This window comes from Notolabrus celidotus, chromosome 23 (genome assembly GCF_009762535.1).
Source record: "Notolabrus celidotus isolate fNotCel1 chromosome 23, fNotCel1.pri, whole genome shotgun sequence".
Taxonomy (NCBI): Eukaryota; Metazoa; Chordata; class Actinopteri; order Labriformes; family Labridae; genus Notolabrus; species Notolabrus celidotus.
This window is the reverse complement of record NC_048294.1, coordinates 8270257-8279967: the sequence shown is the minus strand read 5'-3', so window position 1 is coordinate 8279967 and position 9711 is coordinate 8270257. Positions and strand designations below refer to the sequence as shown.

Genomic DNA, 9711 nt, shown 5'->3' with positions numbered 1-9711 from the left:
TGTTTCCAGGCACTGCTGCTTTCAAGTGCTGTCGGTTGTCATGTGGCATCATATAAGCACACACCAGGGATATTAATCAGATATTGAAGATAATAAACATATAAAATAAATATATATGATTATAAATAAATTATGACTAAGCAGTGATTATTTTAATTAAATAAATTAAAGCTGCTGTTGGTAGTCACAGAGTAAACATCTTTTCAGAGAGAGGGACTTCAAATGTCAACACTATCCCTCCCAACCAGATTTCCTCTTAGCCCCCCAACACAGATCAGCGTGTGCAGTCATGATGTGTGAGTGCAGGACTCATGAGCAATCAGAGGACGTAGTAGGGGCCGCCCCTTAACCAATCAGGATAGAGGATTGGAGATTAGCTATGATTGGTCCGTCATAACAGGAACAAGGGGAATAATAACATTGCTTGATACGAAGGCATTGGAAAACACAGAGATTTTGCCATAATCTGAAATTACTCCACTTACCAATGAGTACCAATGGGCATTATGACCTTTTCTCCAAACCCAGCAGAAAAAAAGTAATGTTTTTTACACCCTTCCTACCAACAGCAGCTTTAAGTATGAGAAATGTAGATTTCAAAGAAGCAAGAGACACAAGGGATCATAAAGATTATTAAACTACAAGTGGAAAGTGACTACAATGACAGCCACCTGCAAAAAAAAACCCTGAAAACTTCTTCAAAAGGGTCAGGAACAGCTACGTTATAAAAAAAACCTTTGAAGAGACTCATGAGAGACACAAAGAGAAGTAAACAGTGACTGAAAAGCAGAAAACAACTACAAAGAGTGGCAGATGTGCACAAGGAGAAGTAAAAAATAAATAAATAAGACACAAACGACTTCAATAAATGGATGTAGCTCGACAAAGAGACAGAAGCAAACTTCTACAACAAGACACAAACAACAGCCGAGAGACAGTTTGAAAAAGAAACTAATGATTACAACGAGATGAAAACTACTTCAAAGAGACAACTGTGAACACTTGGAGAAGCCAATTACAAACACCAAAATCTACAAGAAGCAAAATGGCCACAAAGACACGAACAATTCCAACAACAGGTAAACTACTACAAAGATAAAACAGCTACAAAGAGGGTTCCATTTTCATACAGTCTACCCATGAATCCATCATGCCTCTCATGACCTTCCTATACGTTTTTTTATTTTTAAAGTCTGGTGCAATCTGCGGTCAATAAAGTTAGCATAGCTACTAATTAGGCAACAAAAACTAAAAAAATAAATAAACCCCTAATAGAAAAAAATATTTAGCCATAGTGTCAACAGGCAAAGGTCTTCCTTATGCAGATTTGATATGACATAGATGACCAGGTTGTCCCTGGTGTGACCTTTGCTATTGGGAATTGATCCATATTGCTATGGGGCACTGGTGGCCTAGCGGTCTAAGCGCCCCACATACAGAGGCTGCGGTCCTCGTCGCAGAGGACTCCCATGTGCTGCATGTCTTCCCCCACTCTCTACTCCTCATGATTCCTGTCTCACTCCAGCTGTCCTGTCAACAAACAAAAAAAAGCCCCACAAAAAAAAAATCAATATTGCAATTAGGTTTCAACCAATCAGAATCAAGCATTAAACACTCCCATATTAAACACAAATATTTGACAGTTTCACGCAAAAATTAAAAAAAAATTTGTTTAATCTTCTCAGGTAAATTTATTTTCATGCTAATTATTCAAATGGTTATAAATCATTTAAAAAATTTGAGTTTGTTGGTGTTGTTCAAACAAAATAAGGCCTTTGAAGATATAACTTGGGGTTTATTTGGGTAACCTTTACAAACAAAAGAAGTGCAAACACAATCATCAGAAAAATCCATAATGGAAATAAGAATCTGTTTCAGCCCGGTGTAAACTAACTCAAAATGAATTACCCCACAGCCAACTAAAGCAGCAAACCCCTGCTTTAACATAGAATATAACATTTAACAACATGTTTCTAATTAAACATTCATTCTTATACTTCTGTATCCTCTAACTACAAACCACAGACACTTCAGAATCCGCACACAGACCCACATATTGTTCCAATAGTCTTGAATGTGACCTCGGACCCCCCTGTGCCTCCCTGCAGCTAAGGAAACCCCGCCTAAAGGTCACATTTTGCCCTCCTGGCCCTGATCCCGCCGTGACCCCCTGACACATTTCAGTGACTAGGCGGACAGAGAGGACTGCACTGCACCTCTGAAGTTTAAGTTTAAGCTAGTTTTCCACTGTGGGCATGTTGGAGCAGGTTAGTTTTCCAGGAGTTATCTAAGTTTGTTTTAACTTTAAGATGTTCAGAGTTGTGCAGTTAAGCCACCAAGAGGGCAAAGACATAGTTGCAGCTTAAAGGAACCCCACCCCCGCCCCAGATGAGCCCAAATGTCAGGATTTTGCTCCAGCTGAACACTGAACTCTACGGTGGCCCTTTAGTGCAAAACACTACGGCAATTCAGAAAACACTACAGCAATTCCCAGAGGGCACCTACTTCTTCTGGTTTGGTTAATGTCGTAATGTTTTCTGAATAGCCGTTGTGATTTGCACTTCAGGGCCACCGTAGCATCCTTTGCACTAATAGGACCAAATAAAAGACTGTAGCACACTGAAAACATGCTTTTTTTATACCGTCTAACAAGGTTTGAAATGCAAATGATATTCTCTTATTTAAGACGTTAAACAAGAAGGCAATAACAATCTGGAGCTGCAAATAACCCAACAACACTAGTATGGTATTGTTTGTGCATTTTCACTCAAGTTAAAGAAAGCTCCTTGCATACAATGTGATACACATTTGTGTTAATGTGACAAAAGTTCATCTTATTACTGCTTTATGTTAATAAATTCTGGACAGAGAAGCGACATTTGTGCTTTGCTTTAAATTTACGTCATAATATCTTGTAGGTTGATTTTTGGATGGTGGGGCGGGGGGTGCTGAATATTAACTGTGATACAAAATTGAAATACTCTTGTGCTTGTGTGTGTGTGTGTGTGTGTGTGTGTGTGTGTGTGTGTGTGTGTGTGTGTGTGTGTGTGTGTGTGTGTGTGTGTGTGTTTGCATTCTTTTTTTTTTAGTCATGGTATATTTATTGAATTTTCCATACAGATAGACAAATACAACAAAGACAATACAGAAATAATAAAGAGAAAACCAGACAATTAAATACAACTGGCCTCCAGTCACAGGACAGCCAAGGCAAAAGGATATTAGAAAGCAGAAGCAAATTAAAGACAATAACAATTAAAAGGAGAAATATATAAATAAATTACATAAAAATAAATTAAAAAGTGCACCAGATCACAGAGTTGGTGTTTTCATCCGTCATGCGGCACAGTCAATCCTTCCACGTAGGAAATAAAAGGATGCCATATTGTATCAAACTTCCCAGTTGATCCTCGAAGTGTGTGTGTGTGTTTGCATTCTGACTAACTTCCAGAGGCCTGTCTCCCTCTTGTGGTCACAGGTCAGAGGCACCAAACCGTTCCAGATTTAGAGGTGGCTTCTGAAATTTGGGAATGAGTGTTTATTTTGTTCCTCAGATGCTGTCAGCCTGGTTATACTGGATATTCTTTACCTGTACGCTCAAGTTTCCCCTCAGGACTGGATGTTTTTATAAGAGCGAATGTAGGAAATTCCTCTGAATATGTCTCTACACTTCATTTAGTCTGTTTACTTGTTTTCAAGGGACATTTTTTGTTTACCTTGTTTTGGGGGGAATTTATAGTTTGGTTTAAATGATGAGATTAATCAAGTGCAGAGTGGTTACTCCAAACATTTGTCTCTGGCCATCTCATAGTCGCTCCATTACAGTGACAATCCTGCACAGCTGACCTAACGTCACATGTAGAGTAAATTGTTTCACTGCTTGCTAATATTGATTTTGTTTCTTTTGTAAAACTGTTTCTTTTTATTTTATGTTTGTATAACTCTTTCTTCTTTTCTGCTTTTTTTTAATTGTATTTTTTACTTTTACATGTTCGAAATAAAGTCATCAAATCAAATCAAATCAACGTACAACGATAGAGAATTAATTCTTTAAGCCACAAGGTAGGTCCAAAGATGAGGACACTCTACAGACCATGATTTTAGCAATGTGGAAGAACCAGATTGTTATTTTGTCATTTTTCTTCTTTATTGTTTGACACAGCGCTCATTTTTTTTACAGTTTTAAAAGCAGACACACTTCCCTCTGGGGATCGAACCTATTGAACCTCAGGTAGTTGTGCAAGAACAAATACACAACGACAATGTTGGAAGGAAAGTAGCACAAAACATCCTCCCAACAACAAGTCTGTTTACCAGCACAGTTATTTGTCGGCTGTTATTTAAAAGTTAAATGATAAACTATTACTGTTTTAACTGATATACCAGACTTATTCACCCATTGTATTTAATGTAGTTGATCACCTATAGATGTCAGAGTCTTTAGAGTCTCGTCTAACTTGCTTGCAGAACAGCTTATGCTCTGTAACCCAAAGTACAAACATACATATTCAAACTCACTGCAGACAAAATAAACAGAAGATTAAATATTTGTTTCTTCTTTCTGAGTGACATTAAAGTAGGTTTGTTGGACCCTCAGGGCCCCAAGAGAACAGGCAGTTAAGAAACAAACATGTGAACAACACTGAGTCAGGAAGATTACCACATTGAGAATATTGTTTCCAAGAGAGGTGCAATTCTCTCAAAAGATGGTGATGTGAATAAATTCCTTGTAAAAAAAAAAAAAAGAGACTTGATTGAAGACTTGACTGATTGAACCGGCTATGTTTGATCCTTGCACCTCCCACTCCCTGTGAAATGAGAAATCTTAGGTTTCTTTTACATTTAACATCAAAGTATTTCATCATCTCTCTGTCGCCCAAATTCAAGTGTGTGCTGAAGAGACACATCAGCTTGAATTTCATGCAGAAGTGACGCTCCTGACGTATATTTCAGGTCGTCATTTGAATCTTAAAAACCTCCTCAAAATAAGCTTTTTATAATCTGTTTATATTTTTAATAGTGTCTAAAATATTAAAACCTCTATAAAGTTTAATGTTGTGATAGTAATTGTTTGATTGTTAGATTGCTTGTTCGTTTGTGGATGTTCATTTTGTGCTCTACACAGCAAATACACAATATTTATTCCATACAGTATACAACAATTAAAACATTTACCCTAAGTGTAATTCTGTCTGAATTTGAAAATTGAGCTTGCTGTGTGCTGTTTCAATATATTTTCCTTAAATCTATAGCAAACCAGGTCTTCTCTCATTCCACTTCCAAAGCTATAGGTACATTTCGTCCAACAGTTCCAGGGTCTTTTAGCCCCCAGAACTACTTTCCCCGGAACTAAAAGGTTCCTGTGCCCCATTGTTGTCTGTGTTTCGACTGTATGGAGAGAAAAAAGAAAGTATTAAATAATATTTTGAAATCTTAATAAATAACTAAACTAGTATGCATTCCAAGTAACTCCCTCTGTGTTTCAACAACCGTGTAAACTCCACAAACACTGTTACGTTCAGCCGAAAGTCCCAGGACCTTTGAAAAGTACTACCCCCCAAGCAGGGGCTTTTCATGGGGGAGATTAACTACCCCTGAACTAAATGTTAGACCCTGGTTCCTTCGGTCAAAATGCATGTAGTTCAGGGGTTAAGTCCCTAGTTCCAGGGTAAAGTTCCTGAAGTCGAAAAATGCCTTATGTTATATGTTAGCTAAACCACGCTGTCGTAAGAACAGCCTCTCATCCACACTTGCTTCAACAGTAAGAGGGCATGTTGAGGTTAAGGATTTTTTCTAGCTTTTCTCAAACCTGAAACACAAAACAAAAAGATGATGCAATGTTTAGACCGGTGTGTTTGTCTGTTCTTGCATAAGCTTCAAATGTTAGTTTGTTAGTTAATGTTAGTTTCCCGCTAACTAGCTTACCACCAAGATGTCAAAGTTGCATTTCAATGTCACGGAGCATATTAATAACCAACTAACCAATGATAACTAACATTCATTACCTCGGGGGGATAAAGTTTACAATTAAAACGTCTACTGTGATTTATTCCCCTGTGATGTAAAGGAACTGAACTTATACTGCTCTTTCAGTTTAAGCTAGCTGTTCTTCTCTAAGCTGGAGTTTACTGTTAGTATAGGAACTACAACAAGTTTGCCTTAAATTTAAAACTTATAAGGGAAAACAATAGATGTTGGAAAAAGGAGAACTAAAAGAAGACTTCAAAAAATGAATTAACATGTTGAGCTTACATTGCCTTCCCTCTCGTCAATGTAAGACAAGCTAGCTAGTTTTAAACTGCAAAACATAAACTCTGTTTCTGCTTTTTGTGTAGCCATAGCCTCATGTTTATAACATAGACAGTTCCTATTTAAAACACCCTCCTTCAGGTTCCTAGTTTAACTACATTTAACATTAACAACTCTGCTATTGACAGAGCTTTAACAAAACCCATATCGCTAACATTATCTTATTGGGCTAGGACGTCACAGCTAATGAGCCTTGCTAGCAAGAGTTTTAAAAACCAATGTTCTCTTAGTCTGTATAAAAATTGGTAATAATTCAATGACTTCCTTTTCATGTCATTATTTGAAACCAGCTGTTCTCCTTCTTAGCAATTCAGCAAACTAGCTTTGTGCCCCGAGGAGAATTAGCAAAAGTGAAGTGAGAGAAGGAAAATCAAATATTTGACTCCAAGAACAAATATTTTCCAACTGTCGTAAAAGGCTCATCAATCTTATAGCGGGGGTTATAAATAATGACGAAAGTAAGGCAATAAAAGCCACAAATCTTGATTACTTCAATCAATCTAATACCAGATGATTTTAACAAACATACTGTGTTTTGTGAATGTGGAATACTTTTAATTGATGATATGATGAACGAATAAGAATAATATATCGTCACACCATTTTCAACGTCTTGTTACATTTTATTTGAAACGGGCCTCTTATAGCAACTTTATAAATATGAAAAAAAGACAGAAATGTATTAATTCTTCAAACAACAATAACATTTATAAACACCATACGTCTGATAATGCTTATTCATTATAGGACTTCCAAATTATAATATTTGACACCAGATCAGTAGTTGATTAAAATAATCCATCCATCCATTGTTTGACGCTTCTTCTGTTCAGGGTTGTGGGGTTCTGTAGCCTACCCCAGCTGATGAATGTAAATTAAAGTGAAATAACTTGATAACATTAAAGGTGATCCTGAGAGCCAAACTGTCTCTCTCCAATGGAAGTTTCCATGCACTACGTCTTTGACGCCTCAGGGCTTAGTTTGTCACACACCAGCACAAACATTTGGTGACTGGTGATTGGATGATCTTTGAGTTTTCGTCATAGTTTGTTCCTGAGCAAACATGTTCAGCCCAAAAGTACATATACTTAAAGTTTATCCCTCAGAATGTCAGAATTCTCCTGAGCTGCGTTCACGTTCTTTGTACCAAGAGCTACTGCAAACCGGAGGTAAGCGAAAAACTGTCATCTAACTTTTTTTGTTCACACCTAACATGTACTTACTGAATACTTTGCAGTTGTTAGATTTTGATTTTGATTCTAATTTTGTTTCTTTCAGAAAATGAAGATCCAAATTGTGCTGCTGGTCGCTGCTTTTGTGGCTGCTGTCAGTGCAGCACCTGTTTCTGAAGGTGAAACCAGTGCACAAGTACACATGTGTACGAAAATAAAGAATGTGGTTGTCTTTGTGTTTGAAGAAATGTTTGAAAGTTAACTTAACTCTGTATGAATGCGAGTTTTTTTATTCATTTTAGTCCAAACTAAAATATTTTGTTACTCTCCAACAGCCCTAGCTGACGAGGTCTATGCTGATGAACTGGAGCTAGATGCTGTTGCAGTCGAAAAGCCAGACTTGGATTCTGATGCCGTTGAAGAGCCACAACTGGATTCTGATGCAGCTAAGGATCTACTGATGGATGAAGCTACCGCTGAACTGGATGTGGCTGCAGCTAATGAGCTTCAACTGGATGCTGCTGCAGCCGGAGAGCCACAACTGGATGCTGATGCAGCTAAGGACCTACTGATGGATGAAGCTACCGCTGAACTGGATGTGGCTGCTGCTAATGAGCTACAACTGGTTGCTGCTGCAGTTCAAGAGCCACAACTGAATGCTGCTGCAGCCGTAGCGTCACAACTGGATGCTGCTGCAGTTCAAGAGCCACAACTGGATGCTGCTGCAGTTCAAGAGCCACAACTGGATGCTGCTGCAGCCGTAGCGCCACAACTGGATGCTGCTGCAGCCGTAGCGCCACAACTGGATGCTGCCGCAGTCAAGGAGCCACAACTGGATGTGGCTGCACCTAATGAGCTTCAACTGGATGCTGCTGCAGCCAAAGAGCCACAACTGGACGCAGCTAAGGAGGTCCCAGCCAACGACAAACCCAACATGTATGTTTTCGAAGATGACAGCTTCATGCAGGACGCACTGGATGACGAGAACCGCAGGCAGGATGCTTTCGAGAATGAGGCAATGCATTTCAAAATAAGTCGTCGGGATATTTTCAATGATGCCATGCTCATGCAGGACTCTTTAGATGATGCCATGCTTGTGCAGGACTCTTTAGATGATGACAGGCTCATGCAGGACTCTTTTAATGATGAGATATTCAAGGATTGAAAATGATTCGCCCCCGCATAGAGTACAGAGTAAGCTGTCCAGATGTTTGATGATTAAAGCTTTTTGATTAAGCTGAGGGAGTGAAATGACCCTCTGACATCACGTGTATGCACAAATTATCTTGTACTAATCAAATGATATCTCTGAGATAAAAGTGACACCTGTACACTAACTGCAAAGCAACAAGATGTATTAAAAAGAAAACTTTGATTTGTTATCTGCTGGTGATTTTAGTCTCTTTATTTGGTGTTTCTGTTTCTGCCCTTCTTCTGAAGCTCTCCGATGTAAAGTTGATCTTCAGCTCTGCAGTTACAATCATGATTACAGTTGTTACAATTTCAATTAGCAGACGCTTTTGTCTAAAATGAATGTAACGCAATAAAATGTTGTCTCAGCTTTGGATTCAGCTTTTTTGTGCTTTTTATTCAAAATATGTTCTAACACTGATCCACAAAGATTTAATGTTTCCACTACCTTTTCTAATCAGTTGGCTAAAAGTAAAGCTAGACAGCTCATAAATGTGCTCATATAGAATACATTTTAGACATCAGGTTACTATGCTCTACTTCTTAATCCACCAAACTTTTAGAAGCCGAGAAGTGGAATAGTTCAGGTGTCCATTATCTAATTTAAATAGCGTATTTGTTCTCAACATTTGAATATGTTTGCGTCCGCACAGTGACGCAAACATGCCAAGTCAACCCCTGAGGGTACTTCAACAAAAACTTTTCTCTCCAGACTCATTTGGGAAGAAACTGGATTCTGAGTCACTGTTTGCTTATGTGAAAACAGCTGCAATCTAAATATGTGTTTTGGGTCCAGCTGTTATCATGAACTAGAATTGCACATTTGTGTTTTAACCCTTCTTATGTTCTTTTCTCTGGAACAGCAATAATGTTCCTGGGTCAATTTGACCCGGGGCATATTCAATTATCCAATATTGTCAGAACCCCCAAAAAATCCCTATACACATTTTTTTGTAAATCTGATTTTTAACTCCATTACTAACCATTTAAATCAAGATTTAATCCACTGGTGTTCTTTAATTCTCACAGATCATGATTC

General features: G+C 38.2%; 1 protein-coding gene across 3 annotated transcripts in view; it reads left to right on the top strand.

Moving 5' to 3' along the window:
• LOC117807167 overlaps positions 1-9041 on the top strand; it is a 44942-nt gene extending 35901 nt beyond the window's left edge. The window contains exons 1-5 of one of the 3 annotated variants that reach the window (XM_034676258.1): positions 5663-5780; positions 7404-7478; positions 7588-7660; positions 7817-8244; positions 8275-9041. In XM_034676258.1, the coding sequence (XP_034532149.1) occupies positions 5772-5780; positions 7404-7478; positions 7588-7660; positions 7817-8244; positions 8275-8646 (957 nt within the window). In that variant the 5' untranslated portion in view covers positions 5663-5771 and the 3' untranslated portion in view covers positions 8647-9041. Of the gene's footprint in view, positions 1-5662; positions 5781-7403; positions 7479-7587; positions 7661-7816 lie in introns of those variants that run through there. The other 2 variants (XM_034676257.1, XM_034676259.1) reach the window with 2 other exon arrangements.
• Positions 9042-9711: the final 670 nt, after the last annotated feature.